The sequence below is a fragment of the Silene latifolia genome, chromosome 10, assembly GCF_048544455.1.
Source record: "Silene latifolia isolate original U9 population chromosome 10, ASM4854445v1, whole genome shotgun sequence".
Lineage (NCBI taxonomy): Eukaryota > Viridiplantae > Streptophyta > Magnoliopsida > Caryophyllales > Caryophyllaceae > Silene > Silene latifolia.
This window is the reverse complement of record NC_133535.1, coordinates 12696791-12715631: the sequence shown is the minus strand read 5'-3', so window position 1 is coordinate 12715631 and position 18841 is coordinate 12696791. Positions and strand designations below refer to the sequence as shown.

General features: G+C 40.9%; 2 protein-coding genes across 3 annotated transcripts; one reads left to right on the top strand and one right to left on the bottom strand.

Annotated features, from left to right (window-relative positions):
- Window positions 1-8979: 8979 nt before the first annotated feature.
- Window positions 8980-12856, bottom strand: LOC141605155 (zinc finger CCCH domain-containing protein 48-like). 2 transcript variants are annotated; one of them, XM_074423819.1, is made up of 9 exons: window positions 12667-12856; window positions 11163-11739; window positions 10974-11069; window positions 10624-10710; window positions 10418-10519; window positions 9823-10089; window positions 9643-9702; window positions 9360-9457; window positions 8980-9257 (listed from the first exon to the last, which is right to left on the bottom strand). In XM_074423819.1, exons 2-9 carry the CDS (start codon window positions 11736-11738, stop codon window positions 9098-9100), a joined length of 1446 nt encoding a protein of 481 aa, XP_074279920.1. In that variant the 5' UTR covers window position 11739; window positions 12667-12856; the 3' UTR covers window positions 8980-9097. The 2 variants fall into 2 exon arrangements, with proteins under 2 accessions (XP_074279920.1, XP_074279919.1); XM_074423818.1 differs by having other exon boundaries at window positions 11163-12812.
- Window positions 12857-15595: 2739 nt separating this feature from the next.
- LOC141605154 (ubiquitin-related modifier 1 homolog 2-like) lies at window positions 15596-18827 on the top strand. The gene is made up of 4 exons (XM_074423817.1): window positions 15596-15849; window positions 17108-17183; window positions 17290-17372; window positions 18495-18827. Exons 1-4 carry the CDS (start codon window positions 15827-15829, stop codon window positions 18610-18612), a joined length of 300 nt encoding a protein of 99 aa, XP_074279918.1. The 5' UTR covers window positions 15596-15826; the 3' UTR covers window positions 18613-18827.
- The last annotated feature ends 14 nt before the right edge of the window (window positions 18828-18841 follow it).

Below are 18841 nucleotides of genomic sequence, written 5' to 3'. Positions count from 1 at the left end.
AGCTGTTCGGGAGCCAATTATTAAGCCTTTCCTCCCTGCCATCTTTTGGCGCTTCAAATGATATGTCTGTAACCTTTTGCGTTTCCTTTCCTTGTATTTTGTACAACTTTGGTAGGTTGTGTTTTGGCTTATCCCTATAGGGACGGCCGTCGTCTGTATTCTCCTCACTTGTAACCTGTTATCATTTTTAATAAGAGTTTGCTTATTTTGCCTCTGGCTTGGCCAAGGTCTTTTCTTGTCTTCGTCTGAGTTGTCTTCTTACGTTATTAATTGAGCGCTTCTTTTGTTTCGCCTCGGCTTTGGCCGAGGCGTCTAGAGTGCGTATCTCAACCGTGTTTAACGCTTCTAAGGCATGTTGATCGCTTTTGCGAGTATCAAGCGCGTTGGTAGTGACCGCCGTGACGTCGCGCTACGATAGATCGCCGTGGCGTCTACCTCTTGGAGTGATTTGTCGTGGCGTCTACCTCTTTGGGGTGATCGCCGTGGCGTCTACCTCTTGGGGTGGCTGTGGCGCCTATTTCTTGATGATGATCGCCGTGGCGTCTACCTCTTGGAGTGATCGCCGTGGCGTCTACCTCTTGGGGTGATCGTCGTGGCGTCTACTTCTTGGGGTGATCGCCGTGGCGTCTATTTCTTGATGGTGACTGCCGTGGCGTCTACCTCTTGGAGTGACTGCCGCGGCGTCTACCTCTTGGGACGACTGCCGTGGCGTCTATTTCTTGGGGTGACTGCCGTGGCGTCTGCTTCTTGATAGTGACTATGGGGGGAAATGAACACTTTGATGGAAAACTTGGACGATTCTTCATTAGATATAAACATGCGTCGGGGTGCCCACAATTGTCTTGGGCACCTCCGCCGCTATACAAAGTTTTTCCCGAGATTGTCAGTGTCCTAATGGCTCATCAAAGGCATACCCTCCATGTCTGTCAGCCGGTGTGTACCCAGCCTTATTTCTTCAATCACTTTGTAGGGACCTTCCCGGCTTTTGTCGTCGATTGCATCCATGAGGTCGCCCTCCGTTGTAAGGATGGGCTTTTCCCCTTCTCGACTTCTTTGCCACTTTGAGGGATTGCATGTTGCATCCTCGGCGGAGTATCTGGACGTTGACCACCTCGTCCTTCTCGTCCTTGGAGATGAGCTTATGCGCTTCCCCCCGGTCCGAGACATACATCAGTGTCAGGGCCCGGATGGACATCACTGCGTCGGCCTCGCTCAGAGTGACTCGGCCTATGAGAACGTTGTAGGCGGACGAGCCGTCAATGACCACGAACTCAGCTAGGACATTCTTAGCCGCATCCCCCTCGCCGAACATCACGGGGTCCCGATCGACCCCGGGGTACCAGTGCCGGCCGGAAAAATCGTACAACGGATTGGTGCGGGGCTCAAGTCTTTAACCTTCGACCGAGGTTGAGAAAGCACTCCCGACCATGATGTTCGTGTAGGCGCCGTGTCAATCGGGCACCTCTTGACCAGGTGGTTGGATATGTCCAAGTGGACTACAATTGGGTCATTTGTGAGGGGCGATGACTCCCTCGTAGTCCTTCTTCCCAATAGTCATGTCGGGGATGTTGGAAGCGGGGACCGCTGTTTTGGGCACAAAGTTGATGGCCTGATACAGCTCGTTAAGGTGCCATTTGTGCCCATGAGCGGACCCACCGTTCTCGTTGCCCCCGATGACAACATGGATCACTCCTATCCGTTCAAAGACGGATTTCTTATTTGAGCCGCCGGCATCAGTCTTTTGGCCTTTGGCAACATACTTGCCGAGGCTCCCCTTCCGGATCAGCTCTTCAATGGCATTCTTCAGATGCCGACAGTTGTCAGTAAGGTGACCGGTGTGGCCGTGGTACTCAAAGATCGCTCGTGTCACCGTCCCCCCTTCGGCTTGGGGGCCTTTCCCACTTCGGCCCTCGTTCTTGCTCGGGCGAAGACCTCGGCGGCAGATACGACCAGGGGGTGTGATCATTGTACCGCTTACGGTAGTACGTTCCCGAACTCCCCGGTGCCCGCCGAGTTCGTTTCTGGCGGACTTGTCGAACGTGACCTATTATTGTCACGGCGTCTTTCATCCGGGTTGTCCTCCCGGTGGCTCTTCTTCTCTGAGTGCCCAGCCTCGCTGTGGCCTACCCAGGTCTTGTGATAGTCTTCCACCTTGATGGCCTGGTCGGCCATCTTCCTAGCGGCGTCTAGGCCCAGACCTCCGTACTTGATGAGCTCGTTTTTTAAGTCTCCCCTTGGGAGGCCTTTCATCAGCGCGAAGGCCGCAGATTCGGGGTTCGGCTCTCGAATCTGCCGAACCTTGGCGTCGAACCTCTTCACATAGCTTCGTAGAGACTCGCTCCCCCTCGTCGATAGTCGGGAGATCCGATGTCTCCACGGCCCTCCTCTTATTGCAAGAGTACTGGGCTAAAAAGGCGTCCCTTAGGTCGGCGTAACAGTATACCTAGCCGTCGGGCAGCCCCTTGTACCAACTCGGAGCCATCCCATGCAAGGTCGTTGGGAAGACTCGGCACCAGACTTCATCGGGTTGTTCCCACACCGACATGTACGACTCAAAGGCCTCGGCATGGTCGGTGGGGTCGCTATCCCCTTTGTATGTGAACGCCGGCAACTTTAGCTTGGTTGGCACGGTGGTTTCAAGGACGTAGGCACTGAGGGGCTGTCTGACCATGTGTCGAACGACACGCGGCGATCGGCTCCTCGCATTCCTAGTCCGGCTCCTCTCCCCGTGGCGGGAAGGGCTTCTTCTCCGACTCTGGTGAGTCGGGCTTCTTCCACTCCTCTGGGGCATGCCTCGTCGGTGCTGCGGCGACGCCGTCCTCCCGCGAGTGCGGGAAGGACTCAGGTCTACCACTAGCACTCTGGGCTCCCCCGGCGTCTTGACAGGGCCAGCTTCTTCCAGTGCTCCGTTCAAGTCTCTTGGAGTCACATTCGGGCCCTGGTCTCCTGGACGGGTGTCGCCGCTCTTGTCGGTGTGACGGTGTGAGCGGCGTGCTACCAATTAGGTCCGGGAGTAGCTTCGGCTTAGGTTTGCCGCATCAACCACATGTCCCATGATGGTGACACTGGTCGGCGGGCGCGGCGATCTCGGTATTATTGGCATCCCATACTCCGGTTGGATTACTCGGCCGGTGGAGGGTCGCGCAACCCTGCAATTGTGGACGGTATCATCTTGGCGAGAATTCGTTTCGTCGATCACGAATACCTCTTGTTGTTTCGACATCTTCTTAGCTTTTTGGGTGGGTTTTTGTTCTGAGTTTTTTTTTTTGTTTGGGAATGAATGTGACTAGCTTCTAGTATCTCTTCCCACAGACGGCGCCAATTGTTCCGGGTGTAATTTCAGAGCAGTTATTTATTACCACCCGTGCTTGTAGAATGACGTCTTTGGTTGAATCCTCCTTTCGGTCTCCTGAAACAATGAACAAACTGAGGGCTCGGCTTTGCACCGAGCGAACTCACTCCGACGCTCAAGTCAGTAAACTTAGAGAGATAAGTTATGTGTTACTTGGTGAAGTATATTTTGTAGAGAGATAAGGAAGATATTAACAGATGAATAGTGATTTTTAGGTTCAATTGTGGATCCTTTCCTCAATGAGAGTTGAGGAGTATTTATAGACTTTCACCTTTTGTCACGTAGTGGCCAAGTGGCCAAGTGGCTAGCAGGTGGAAAGACTGATCTACCCTCGGCCGAGGGACCCATGGCAGGCCGGCGGGCCCTGTTGACTCGCCGCCGAGGGGTCTTGGATATGAGTTCGCGGATGTGTGCCCCGGCTGGCTAGTTGCCCCGGCCGGGACCCAAGAGACAGGCCGACGGGCTGCGTCGGTTAGGCTGTCTAAGTCGTTGACTTGCTTGTGGATATCTTTGACCTTGTTCAATATGTTGACTTGGTCAGCGGGTGCAGAATATGCCCCATCACCTGTTACTTGCAACAGACTAAGTGGAGACTAAATTAATTACTTGCTCTAAAGAAGCCTAAACTTCTAAGCCTAACTCATCTATCTTTAGGCTTTCAGTCTCCCCATGTTGTTGCCTCCTCTTTCCTCTTTACTTGGTCTTTGTAGTCACCTGCCCAACAACACTAACATGAAGGCGTCACAAACCCTTACACCAAGATAACTTGAAATAACTGATAAAGATCCTTCTTATCACGCAATCATTTAGCATATCATATAATCTCAATTATTCATGAGCAAATAAAAATTAGGCTGTAAAATGATGAACTCGCTATCTTCTCCTCTCGTTGGCTATTGTGTGTGTTCTTTTATTGCGGACAACTTGATTCTTCCCTCTCTTTTTTTCCCCCTCCAACGCTATTTGGAAAGATAGTGAGGCGAAGAATATTTACTCAAAACTTAATCTAAAGCTTGAGTATTTTAGTTATTGGATCAAGTGATTGACCTCACCAATGTTGTAGCCCCCATTTTCCCCGAGACAGCCACCTTAAAAAGTTTGAGTCGTTTACCAAAAAAAAGGACTTCAAACACTATTTAGTTTCAGGTCCTCACCAAAAAAACTAAAAACATGTCAAATTTGAACCGGTAACTTATTCTTTGACATAAATGTCTTGTTTTCACCGTGTTAACTCCTAATAACTTGTTCCGTATTTCATCATTTCCCTTCCTCTCACCTTTCCACTGGTTCTATCTCTCTTTCTCTCTTACACCACATACTCACTTATTTCCTTTTCCTCCATACCTATCTGTCTCCCACACTTTTGTTCAGACCCCCCTCTCCCTCTTGTTCACTTATTACACCCATTTTCTTTTCCTTCCCCCTTTCCATCTCCTACGCTTATTTATCGTTTGATCTCTCTATATTCAAGTCTAGTCTAACTGGTCTTCTATTTAAGTCTAACTGTAAAAGTATATATTGTACTTCGTATCTCTTATGTTGAGTAACCCCAAAGTTTCCATATCTACTGTAAATTTCATGTCAAGACGATTTAACATGACTCCACAATCATAAGAGCATGAGCATGAAAATTGGGCAGAGTAAAAGAGTAAAACAAACACAACTTTAGCAAATAAGACGTTTAAACATACCGAAAAGTGATTTAATTGACGCCTCTTAGTCTTCCTGATCTTCTTCTTTAGTTCAGCTGCATAGGCATGAGGAGAAGAATTGTGAAACTTCAGTCATGAAATCCAACAGACAGGTAGGCTGAGGTTTAAGACAACAATAACTTCGCCTAGAACTTGATAATGATTCACAATTTCAAAGTGCTTAAAGTTCTTTCAGATTCTCGAACCAATATGAAAGATTTACTAACTTTTTTTAACTTGATAATGATTCGCAATTTCCGAAACAATAACCTTGGGCTTTACTAAATTTTTTAAACTTGATAATGATTCACAATTTCCGAAAGAACCAATATCACAGGACGACATTTATGGCCAAGTAAGACAGAAAATGTTGTTTACAAACATCTTTATGGCTGAAATAAATACTACTCCCTCTTACACGTTGAAATTACCCCTTTTCCTTTCGCGTCCAATTTTAATAGAATTGGCCCATATCTTAATTTGGCAATTTTTTTAGGGTTTTTTGTTAAACACAACCTTTAAAAAACTTTTTTTTCCAAACACCACCTTTAAAAAAAAAGTTTCCAAACACCACCTTTAAAAAAAAAGTTTGTAAAACACAACCTTTAATAATTTTTTTTTTGTTAAACACGACATTTTGGCTAGAGTTTGAACCTTTGCAACGGGGTGACTTTCAGTCGATATTTGAGATAGAAAGCGAGGTCGGTTTGAGGTGTTTTTAGACTCGTTGGAAAGGTGGGAGTACAAGCTTTCCAGGCATTATCAATATGACGGTGATAGGTGGCCTTATGCGGGGTTTATTAGTGTGTAAAGTAAGGCTGATCAAGGAGTGAATTGGTGTTTTTCTGATTTGTTTCTCTCTCCAATTCACTCCTTGACCAACCTTACTTTACACACCAATAGACCCCACATAAAGCCACCTATCACCACCGTATTAGTAACCATTGGAAAGCATGTACTCCCACCTTTCCAACGAGTCTAAGAACACCTCAAACCGACTTCATTTTCTATCTCAAATATCGACTGAAAGTCACCCCGTTGCAAGTGTTCAAACTCTAGCCAAAATGTCGTGTTTAACAAAAAAAAAATTATTAAAGGTTGTGTTTTACAAACTTTTTTTTTAAAGGTGGTGTTTGGAAAAAAAAGTTTTATTTAAAATGTCTTTATTGCCCTAGCAGAGTTGCAGTTAAAATACGGAACGGATTCATTTAGATCACCATACTCACATGAGAAGGTTGTGAGGTAAGCTCAATGATTTATATCCGGGTGGAATCTTCTCTACTGATGCTAGTGAGCTGAGATCCAACTCCACATCAATTTTAGCAGCTGGGATTTCTTCAAGTATTTTCTCTTTAACCATAGAGCCGGCAGTGGCATTCCCCACCACCATAACAACAAGAACACTGCGCATAACAAGAGTACCTGCTGTTTCCATGCCAATACAGATTTATGCACTTGAAATTATAGACGTGAAACCTTAAATGCTAGAGACTAACATCACCAACTTAAGAGTTACAACATAGTACTCATATCAGAACACATACTGAAATTAGAATCAAACTCCGTAAAACATGGAGTTGACAGCTGACTACTAACAGACATGACAAGCAACTCACTAAGATTGAGATAAGGTCAGGTCTATATTTGGTGCTCTAATGTCGAGTCATTTGGAATACAGCTCAATTTTAAGTCAGATTGGCCGGGATATGTGATCATGTGGGTCTATTTCGAGTATTTTTTTGTTCTTTTATATGCAGAGATCAGATTTAACTCTAAATAAGTATGTGAGGTCGTTCCAGGTCATCGTCGGGTAGTTTCAGGTCGAGTCAATTTAGTTCAGACTAAGACAGTTTTGTCGGATGTACCGCTGAATACATATGCAAAGGGGTGGAGCTAGAGGGCTTCTCGGACTCAATCTCCTCCTCCAACCTCCTCCTCTAAACTCATTATAAGGTAAGATCGATAAATCCTCCTATCAACAACAGTACAACCTACCTCCTCCCTATAAACCTTGTAGATTAAACTGCACAACAAGCTTCCAATTTTCAAACGCGTTGCTGCAACTTTGCCAGTATCAAGCCGTTTTTCATGAAAGGAATGTCTAGGTGAACAAAAGACAATGACACTTACTCTCAGAACCAACATGCAAAGACAATTGCAATTGAAGCTCACATATTACTTAAGTTTAGCGTAAAAACTAAAAGAAATAACAAACTAACATGAATAATGTCACCTCACTTCTATTCTTAAAGATCCGAGTATCACATTTCTCTTTTCCAATCAGCTTCATGTAGTGCAACTTTAATAAGCCGTCTAGCGCATCCCTGCAATCGAAGACGTCAAATATGGTCCTGTCACTCAACGGATTCTCTATTGGCAGGTTAATTATAGCAACAGCTTAAGTCGAATGTCATCACAAGTCGGATTTGAGGCCAAATACAAGTCAGAAGTGGTTTATTTAGTACTCCCTCCGTCCCAACTATTTGTTTACCTATTCCACAGTTAGTATGAGGGTGACTTTTTTTATATGGTCGCTGATTAGGAGTACTTATTTTCATAAAATCCAATACAACATTCAAAACACGAGTAATTCTAAGAGATTCTCTATAATTCATACATTTGGTAGATAGCTCAATCCAGATGTACGGAACAAATCTTACAATAATTACTACCAAATCAATTTTATGGTGAGTTTACTATCCTAGAACCAGATTGTGGACTTGAAGCTCCTTTATAATTTAATTGTTCACATTGATTTGTTAAGTCCATTATCCAGAAATCAAGGTTTCATGTAGAGAAAAAACACATGATGTTCAACATCTACACTATTAACAATATCGATAGTAAGCATGGGATATTGGGAAGAGCATCAAATTAAACGGCAGTACATCTGCTGATAAAAGGTAATGCATGTCTTACTTTGTTGTGATGGAAGATCTGCTGCTTTGAAGACGTAAATTCATCACTGGGTGAGTGCCAAGCGACTTCCTGAACAATCCAAGAGAATCTTACCATCTGACTCAACTTATCCCAGCAATGTAGCAAATTTTGTGGAAGATGCAAAGTTAGCGGATATAGTATGCTAGAGAGTACAGATTGTGTAGTTTTTTTTTTTCTTTTTTTTTTTAAATATAAAAAAATCGAGTCACAACTCACAATGGTATTTTTGTTACTCACGTCTTGATTACCACTTTGATAATTTACCCGCTAAGCGAACTCTTAACTACAGGACTGCATGGATAATTTCGATCCTGAGTAGATACAATTTTAGCCCTAACAGTTGGCACCTTCATTTTATTAACATCCTTGCAAATTGAGAACATACAAAGTGTAAAACTTTACATAAAAATGCATTTCGTATATACGGATTTTCGTATATGCTTGGAGTCGAGTCAGAGTAATCTTAGACTCTTAGTCATAGTGAGAACATACCCGGATATGGTACGGCATATATACAGATTTTCGTATCGTATAAACGAAAATCCATATAACTCAAACCGTATAGCGTATACCGTATCGTATCCGTATTATAAAACCGTATCCTATATTTTTGCCCGCCTCTAAGTTGAACACACTTGACGTCCATTTCCACATCACGCTCAACTCCCTCCTCTGAACCACCTTCTCCGAAAACCAGGCCAAGCTACGAAACAAGTGAAACAACCTAGAGTCCTAAACGCGCCATCGAGCAACCTAAGCCCACTCACTCCTTACTGCTGCAGCAACAAGTCAAATGACGACTGTTATCATTTACCCCTGAATTCGAACATGTACTCCGTATTACTCAACCGCTGAAACCACTCGACCCTAACAAACCAATCGTCGTCTTTAGTTGGCTAGAAGCAAGACCAACGGTGGTTAGTTTGCGAAATACTTTCTGTATAAAGATTCTGCAGGAAGATCAAGATTTTCTTAAATAACACAATGAGCCAATTCTTTACAAAATTTTCTTCATTGAGAGGAGGAATTCATTCATATATTACATTTACAATGCTGGAAAGCAACACAAGCTTTCCCTTTCGGCAAAAAATGAATGATGCACATGCACTAGATTTTAGGCAGCAGCAACTTTATCAGGCGATCCCGAGAAATCTCCGGAACATCTCCAGACTGACACTGTTCCTGCTGCGTCACCCGTAAAGAAATGTCCGCCAGGACCAATGTGAATTGTTTTGACTTCTTCATTTGCATAAATGCGGCCTCTCTCCACAAAGCTGTATAAGCGAGTTAGAGTGTTACTACTAACAAGATTATGTCAAATTATACGGAACAATATGACTAATGAAAGGTAAAACATCAAAGTTGAAGGTACTCACGATGGCAGATCGTATAGGCGCACACTATTATCGTTGCATGAACACAACAATATCGGGTTTCCTGCTGCATCATGCATGCCACATAATGATAGGATACCCTGCAACCCAAGAGACACTCGTGTCACATGATTTTCAGAAAGAAATTATTGTAAAACATATAAGCGGGGATCTATCCTCCCCGAGAAAAGAACATAGAACTATATGAGATGGCCTTATAGAAGACGACTGGTTGCCGTTAATCAATAGAAATTCAATACAAAGAATTTGTGGGAGAGTTAAGTACATTATCCTCAATGTGTGTATGTACCACCTCAAAGTCTCCGGCTTCAGTGCGACCCCAGACCTGGATGAACAGAACCAGACAAACATTAGACCAAAACACAAAAAAAAAGAAATAAATGATTAGGGCTTAGTTTCTTCAAACTATTAGTAAGCAGAAAGTGGAAACGAAGAAAGTGCAAACCTTTAAGGTTTTATCCAATGAACAGGACAACAAGTATTGCTCCCAGCAAAGCACAGACATTACTTCTTCAGAATGCTTTTGGAGCGTGTGGCTGCAGACCATATTCTTGAAGTCCCATACTCTAACTGTCTTATCCACTGAGGCTGAAAATAACCAATGACCCCCTCGAAATAATGAAACCACAGCACCAGTGTGACCCTTCACCAACATAGGGCCCTCAAATGAGACACCTTCCGAGTTTAACTTCCACACCAAAATCGAACCAACCTGCAAGGAACACAGTGCATTAAAACTAAGGAAAGGCAGAAAGATACACTCTTGACACGAGTCCCGGAAAACTATTAAAAACTTCTTTTTCGGTGAGTTTTGACAATGTTTGGGTGGAATACACCTATAATTTTTACTTGCTTCATTTTAATCAATTCATAGTTGGGCATGCCAGTCAATAACATATGTTTCCTTTAGGACATGTTCTTATCTTGGAAACTTATCAAAGAAGCATACAAAATCCATGTGAAAGAGAACCCCTAAAAAATAGAAAGAGAAAGGGAACGACATCTTTGTCAAAATGTTAACAGTAATGTAGGACAGTTACCTGAAGTCCACAATATAATACTCCGTCAACCATAGTCAGTGCATAAACATGTCCACTGGGTGCATTAAGGGTAAGTTCTAATTGAGCCTCAATGTTCCAAGCCTGAAAAACAAGGCAGAAAGGAGAAGTACCAAAATTAATATTATGCTACATTAAAGTGACTTAACCAACGCTACACTACGAAGAAATGATAACAATCAATTGACCTTAATAGCATTTGTAATTCCGGCGAACACCCATGGTCCTTCACTCGCAAGACACCAAACTGGAGAACCGACGTCAGAAGCTATAAACTGCAAGCACCAAACAGTGTCATCAGAAAAATATCAAAAAGTATGTATTGCTTTTGCTAGAGCCATAGTGTCGACAGGCACGAGGTGCACTAGTAAATAGCTACTAGTAAATAAAATTGCTAGAAGATTGTCTATTTCTCCTTCCTGATAAAATTGCATATTAGTGCGCCTTTGCAAAAGGCGCACCGCCCTTCCTAAATCTTTAGGCCTCACTGACTTTTTAAATTAAAGGCTTGAACTGTAATTGAAAGGCTTATTTTTACCTCGCCAGTGTGGCAATTCCACATACGAACAGTCCCATCTTCACTACTAGTAAATAGCTTATCTGAACCAGACAGCAGATTGATTCCGGTAACAGCCTGAAACATTATTGACAGCATAAATCGAAGATATTAGTGGTTAGCTAAGCAGCAAGAGATTGAAAAACAGAAACCACGTGGCGAGTTGGGTACCTTCTTATGACCTTCAAGTTGAACCATCTTGGAGAAGTCATTGCTCGAACTCCAAGAGTGCATATATTTACACTTTTCATCATGAACACAAGTCTTGTTAATCCAATCAACACATATCTTATGCAACTTCTCAGGAAGGTCATCAGTATGGACAGCAGTAGGCTTCTGATCAACAACATCACGATGTTTGACAGACTCGACAACCTTCTCTTCAACAATAGGCTTCTTAGTTGTACCACATTGATAACCCTTGTTATCAAGAGCATTCTTAGGAGAAGTTCTCCGCTTCACATTAGGAGCATTCTGCTCTCCATTTGCTCTCTTAGTGACAACTCTTAAAGGCTGTAACGGAATATGGGACTGTTTAGCTTTCAAACTGTTTAATTGGACACTACAATTTTTGGGTGCTTCTTCATTCGGATGACGAAACCGACATGGGTTTCTGGTGCAGTGCCCACGCAACCAGTATTTGCAGACGATCCCAGAATCGTTAGCAGCTGCTGGTTGAGCACGATGCCAGCTGTATGGAACTCTCCCACGTCCCTCTGCGACCCTTCTAGAGATAACTTCCGTCATTCTACAGAAAACACAATCATATGTAAACCAATTACAACGAGTTCCCTTGTATATGCAGGTTTCTTCTATCTTCACAAACATAGAAGTACAGGCCAATTGCTATCATTCTCAATCACCACCCAAGCACATGGATATGATACATTCTCAAATCAAAGCATTCAGTCCACACCTTTGAATGCTATATCGACTAAATCCATGGTACCTCAATTGAAATACCGAATAAATCGACAAAAAGCGTAAACCATTTGCAGCCGGATGCCAGAAATGCATCACTAAAACCATAAACCACGAAATAACACACCCCCATCAACAAAATCCAAAGAATAGAGACTAAAGCTTGCAACCCATCATCAAACCCTAAACAAAGTCGATCCCTTTTCGACTAAAGCCCCAAACCCAAAAGCCTAATAATCATCTCTGTAAATAAAGCAACAAAAATCCAAACCCTCTCGCAATCATAGATTCTCGATCAAATCAAAAGCATTCAGTCCACGCTTTTGAATGCGATATCGACTAAATCCATGGTAGCTCAATTGAAATCACTAAAAGCATAAACCTTTTGCAGTCGAATGCCGAAAACGCATCATTAACACCACCAACCGCGAAAATAACACAAGCCCATCACCAATTTACAAACAATACAGACTAAAGCGTGCAACCCATCAACAAATTCGATCCCTTTTCGAATAAAAACCCAAAAACCAAAACCCTAATAATCAAATCTGTAAAATAAAGCAGCAAAAATCCAAAATTCCAAACCCTCTCGCAATTGAAGCCCCGGGCGATGAAACCAGAACGAAGAATCGCGAAGAAAAGCCGGGATTGAAGTCCCAATTGACGAATGTAATAATTCCATAATCAAATCTATAAACCCTAGTCCTAAAAAAACAATAGGAAATTAGAAGAGGAAGAAGTAATAGTATCAAACCTGTATAATAATTGAGATTGAAGAAATAATCAACAACGACGAGATTTAAACTTGAGAATTAATAATAACTGGAAATTTGGGGATTTTGAATTTGGAGATTGAAGATAGATGAACAAGGATGATGATTTTACAGGGAAATAATGATCAGAAATAATGATCTGGGTTGCTTATAAGATAGATGAACAAGGATGATGATCTGGGTTGCGTAGCTTCTACGTATTTCCAAACCGCGTTTAATTTTGGTAATTGCTTTTTTTTTTTGGGTACGCTAATTTTGGTAAGGGTCTTTATTTTCGCATTACACATTTTACTCACCGCAGTATCCTATTGATAATTATACCCCTCTCATTTCCCCTCATATTTTTCCTCTCTAATTTCTCTCTAATCTATTCACTTATTTTCCTCTAGTTTCAGGCACTCTATGGCTACTGTAGCGGGTTATGTCGCCGACGGAGGGGAGAGTTCGCTGCCCGACTAGACCACCGACGATGGGGTTTCAGTGGTGGGTCAAGGGGTGGGTCCGTGGGTGGGTACCAAGCATAAAAGCAATAACACACACCTCTTTTTCATAAGATCTGCTACTGTGCATATTTTCGATTTTCTGCCATCGAATTTATTGTTCCATTGGACTGGAAATCAAAAATATCATCTGTGCAATTGAAAGTTGATAACCTAATTATAAAAGTTATTTTACCAAAAAACATGACAGGGGATGGAGCTATTAATTTGTTACGCCATTAATTTGTTACTGTTCCAATTTAATCTACGACCAACCACCACGTCAATCACCGCTATATGCTAGCGCCATCAACCGCTACCATAAACCACCTTCCTATTCCACTGTCGACAACCACCATTGCCCTAAACTACCGGGATTATTGACGTTAGAAATGACGGGTTTGTGCGTGGACGGATGGTTGGTATGGTGCGATGAGGGTGGGTTTGTTGGACGAGGTAGAGGGGCGGAGGGTGAATGAGGGAGTTCGATTGTGGTTGAGCACAAACAACAATGAAGCGAGTTGCTACCATGAGGGGATAGGGACGGCAGTGTGGCATCACGGTCTAATGGCGGTGATACAACGGTAGGGCCGTGGAGGTGTATGGTGATGGGTTGGAGTAGTGTACTACGTAGATCACAATTTATGTTTTTTATTAGGTTTTTTTGTGAATGTAGTACATGGTTTTTATATCAAGGGTAGATAAGGGAAAAAAATGAGTAAAAAATACTGTAATGAGGAAAATATGTACTGCTAAAATAAATAAAAAACGTTTTGGTAATTGCTAGTAAGTTGTTTTTTTAAAAAAAAAAAAATGAAAAAGGAAAGTATACCTACTTGGCTACTTAATAGAAGCACTCGATACTTTAAAATTACATTAAAAAATAAAATATAAAAATACAAAATCATAGCCATATTATTTAACATTGTAAAATTTCATAGATACGGAGTAATTAGTAAGTTATTATGGACGGAAAATTAACAAAATTCTAAACTTACACCCTTAACATAATACTTCGTAGGTCATTAGGCATTAGCGTTTAAAGTGAGCATTAAGATTGACCTTTTCAGGACGAGTGGCCCACCAAGGCCCAGTCCGACCACACACATGGTTGGTTTAAGATTAGCCCAGGCTGGTCTTGGGTTTGGTAGGCAAGGCCTGATCCAAACCTTGGCTAATATGGCCCGTATCTAGGTCTATCCCCCCTACTACTAAGAGAATAAAATTTCGGATAATTGACGTGGTACCCTTAAAGTTTGCCACTTTGCACAAAATACCCAAATTTTTGATCCGAAAAACTTAAAGAGGCCAAAACTCGTGTTTACGAACTCAGAAAGTGAAATTTTTTGTTTTCAAATCGATCATTTTTCCGAGAACTATGATTTGATAAAAGAAAATTGACGAGTTTGGAACTCGTTACCAAGAGATATGATCACTCAAAGTTTGTTCGCTCGGAAAAACTTTGACGCACAATAACTCCTAGCAACGGATCCAAATGCGACAATTTTTTTTTCCAAATTGTAGTTCTCGGAAAGATAAGCGATTTGGAAAAAAAAAACGTCACTTTCTGAACTCGTAAATACGAGTTATGACCTCTTTAAGTTTTTCGGATCAAAAATTTGGGTATTTCGTGCAAAAGTGGCAAACTTCAAGGGTACCGCGTGAATTATCCGATAAAATTCTCTTAGTAGTTTCCCGCCCAAGTGCTTTCCACTATGATTGGGCCTGCCTTCTGGACTGAAAAAAGCACATATCACGTTCTAAATTGGGCCCACTACTTAAACTAATTGATTTTGCAAATATTCTACCGTGATACTTCTTGCAATCTTTGACTTTTCTAATTATACCATCATATGTTGGACCCACTACTTAAACTAACTGATTTTTCAAAAAAAGATTTTTTTAAAAAAATTGATGTAGTTAAAATATTTTCATAAAAAACACAATTTATGGAATTATTCAATTCTTTTAATTAATTTTAATATTAGTTGTTTTTTTAGAAAAATTCGCGAGATATAAATCTAAAATCTATAACTAATACACTAAAAATTAAAAGGTCTATATTTACCGCGCATTTGCGCGGAATCTACACTAGTTAGCATAGTAAAAAGATGAAAAATTAATGTTAGGACTTAAAAATTAGTGTGACACTATGTTATACAAACAATATAGTTGGACATTTTACAATTCGGCTTGCGTGACAATCAGTCTTACTCCCTTGACCACAGTTGACCCGTGACATTATCTATGTCAACAAGATTCACTAGTATAGTGTGATTCACGTGTCATTATTATCCTACTACATATCTAATCTAGCCGGGTAAATGACAAGCTTGTCCGTCTATGTTCGGTAAGTCCCAAACCCCCAATTAACTGATTTTTATCTAATTGACTACCATTTATTTTTATTTTTTTTCTCAAAGGAAGAAATAATGTACTCCCACAATTCTAATTTTTTGTTTTTGTTTATTTGCTACTCCTATTAAAATATAAGTCTTCCAAAAGTAAAAAAAATAAAAAGTAAACAATTAATTGGGAAAAACTATTCATGAACTTGGTGTCGTATAATTGATTGTAAGACCAACGCTAAACCCTGTCAAAGACAAAATAGACAGACACTCTTCCTTTGATTTTCAAGGATTTGGCATTCTACTCAACAATCATGCTACTCACTCTTGAATTTGGGTACTTTTTTTTCCTCTCTTTTAACCTTTTTAGATTATTTGCTCTTTGTTTATATGAATTCATCCAATTTATTTCATTTCTTTATAAATTTGAAAATACCCAATTTGTGTATCCGAGTAATTTTGTTATTTTCACCTCTTTTTTTTTTGTTAAATTAATGCTTCCTATGACTTTTTGTGTTAAATTAGGTTGTTTTTGTGTACAAAGATCTAATCTTTTTTGTAATTATGAAGATGGGTAAGCTTGAAAATCATTCAAAGAAGCATATAATTGGGTTTCATTAACACTATAGTTTCTGATAATATACTTTGATTATGAATTTGAGTTTCTGATAATATTATTAGAGCGACAATATTACCTCAGTGTCTCAATAGCTCCCGCAGATTGCGTGGTAACTGGGATCGGAGGTAGGCAGCCTTACCCCTATGTTAGCAACACAAAGAGGTTGTTTCCGAAAAGTAGCACTAGTGCATTGCTAATTGAAGTCTACCCTAGTTTTAACTTTTAACTTTTAAGTAAATAGTGATCACAATCCTGTAACTGCCACTTTGAAGATTAAAGAGGTGTAAGTGTAATTAAGTTATTCTATTTTTAAAGTCTACCCTAGTTTTAAATCAAATACGAAAATCGCTTGAGGTGAAGTTGATATTTGTTGTAAGAATCTAGACATATGAAGTTTGTTATAACTTCAGTTGAATATTAGAATAAATTGTTAAATTTAATGTGTATAATGGTTTCTCGTGTGGTAAACCCGTATAGTGTCACCAAGGAATCACTTGATTGAGTTCTCGTACATTTTTTTTTTGTTATTGGCGTGTTGGTTTCTTTGCTAAAATCAGAAAAGGTCGCTGATTGATGGGATATAGAGGGGAAAAATATCATTGGACTTATAGATAGACGTGCAAACTGGTAATTCGGGTTGGTTTTAGGCAGGGTCAGTTTGTCTGTATCTCCTAAAGCTCGATTGAATTTTGCGTACTTTTCAGTTTTTAATGCTACTCAATTTTGGTCTTGGAAAGTCTTTTTAACCTGAGTCGTCATTATGGTGGTGTTTTCTGCCGACAACAAGTCTTCTATGAGACGGTGTTTATGTATATAACCAAGCCGTTAACCCCATTATTAAACGAGGAATAAAATATTGCTCCATAAATGGCTTGGTAATAGTTATACAACCATCTCATTTAACTTTCTAAATTCTTTCGAGACCACTGCCTTTGGCGTTCCAATTTATGCTGACTTGCTAATGTTTCTTTTATAGAGGTGGCCTTGAACTTCTTTGTGACTCTGTAAAGGTCCATAAGGTGAATGTCGCATTAGAAGATAATGAAGAGCAGGTAGGCATTTATGAATTATAGCTATTCACTGACCTCCCCGGCTCCCCTCCCTTAGAAATAAAGAATGTCAATTTTCATGCTTTTTAATTATTATTTTTTTTCGCAGTTAACAATGAGACGATTGCTGTCATGGGTTCGAACAAATCTGATAAAAGAGAGGCCAGAGATGTTCATGAAAGGAGATACTGTGTAAGCTCTGATTTTAGTTTTGTTCTTGTAAGCTGCTGCTTTCTTTGTGCCTGATTCTCAATTCTGTGCCGAGTTAGGAAAAATACTTCAATACAGAATGAATTACTATGAAGTATGAATTGAACCGGTTTATCCCGAGGGTGAACATATATGTAGAGATGTACTCGCCAATCGCCATTAATCGCATCGCATGTGATAATATGTTTGCCTCCAAGTAAATATTCAACTTTAACTATAGGCTTATCCCTAGGGTGGACATAGGTCATAACAAACGGGTCATTCAAGGATTGGGTCATTTCTGATGTGCAGTTAACGGGTAATTTTGGCATGGGTTAGTTTTGATCGGGTTATTTGACTCGCTTTGGGTCATAGTTTGAACGGTTTTTTTATTTAAATCCAGCCATTTTGGGTTGCTCTAAGTCATATTATGTCATTTTGCATTACATCACTTTTGTGTTGGTGCATTTTAGATCTAGTCATCATGTTTGGGTCAACTTTGGATTGTACTTCCCGAGTCAAGTTGTTAGGTCGAGTCAATATTGGTCGGGTCATTTTTGCCAAGTCTAGTGATGCTCAGTCATGGAATAAGCTAAAGAGGCCCTATCCTCCCGCCTAGTTTCTATGTTCCTCCGTCTCTTCTGATTCCCTCACGTACCCATTTTCCGACACTCAGACATTGTAAGACCACTTAGACACCTTATTTTGGTCAAAATATGCAAATATTTGATAAAAAATAGTCGTGTCCGACACTTGGACACACACCCATGTCGGGTACTTCTAAACGAGTCTGAACATAGCCTAATTTTAGGTTGGATGGAACAAGCCGTGAATTAGGCCCGATTTCCTACGTAATCACTAATCAGTAATACTCTCGTAGTCATAGTCAAAACTACTAGTCACTTAGAGAAGGAATCAAGAGAGTTACGGAAGTTGTCAGTTGTAACCCACAATTTTTCAATAACGCAATAAGCTCTTGTACATGTTACCCCGTCTTCATCTCATCCCTCTTTTTACCATCATTTTCTCCTGTGACTTGACTATATTTGTTTTCCTCTATTACCCCTGCAATACTTCGTACTTGCTGCACTTTAAGCAATCCCTAAAATAATATTGCGTGTGCAGGAGACCTGGAGTTCTAGTGCTGGTAAATGACTGCGACTGGGAGCTCAGTGGTCAGCTCGAGACTTTACTAGACGAAAAGGACACGGTCGTCTTTATATCCACACTACACGGGGGCTAGTGTTTTCAATACACGAAGACTGCTTTTCTTGGTTGATATGTCGTAAACTTTATCATACTTCTGATTAGTATTTACCCAATTCATCAGAATTCGACATTGTAGTAAATCATTTGGTAATTGACCTCTTCCTTTCCCTAATTCCGAACTTTTTGACAGCTAAGTACCCGGAGATGTGAGAATCATCTAATTGTTGTACAATATTGTTGTTTTTCATATTGATGTGCTTTTG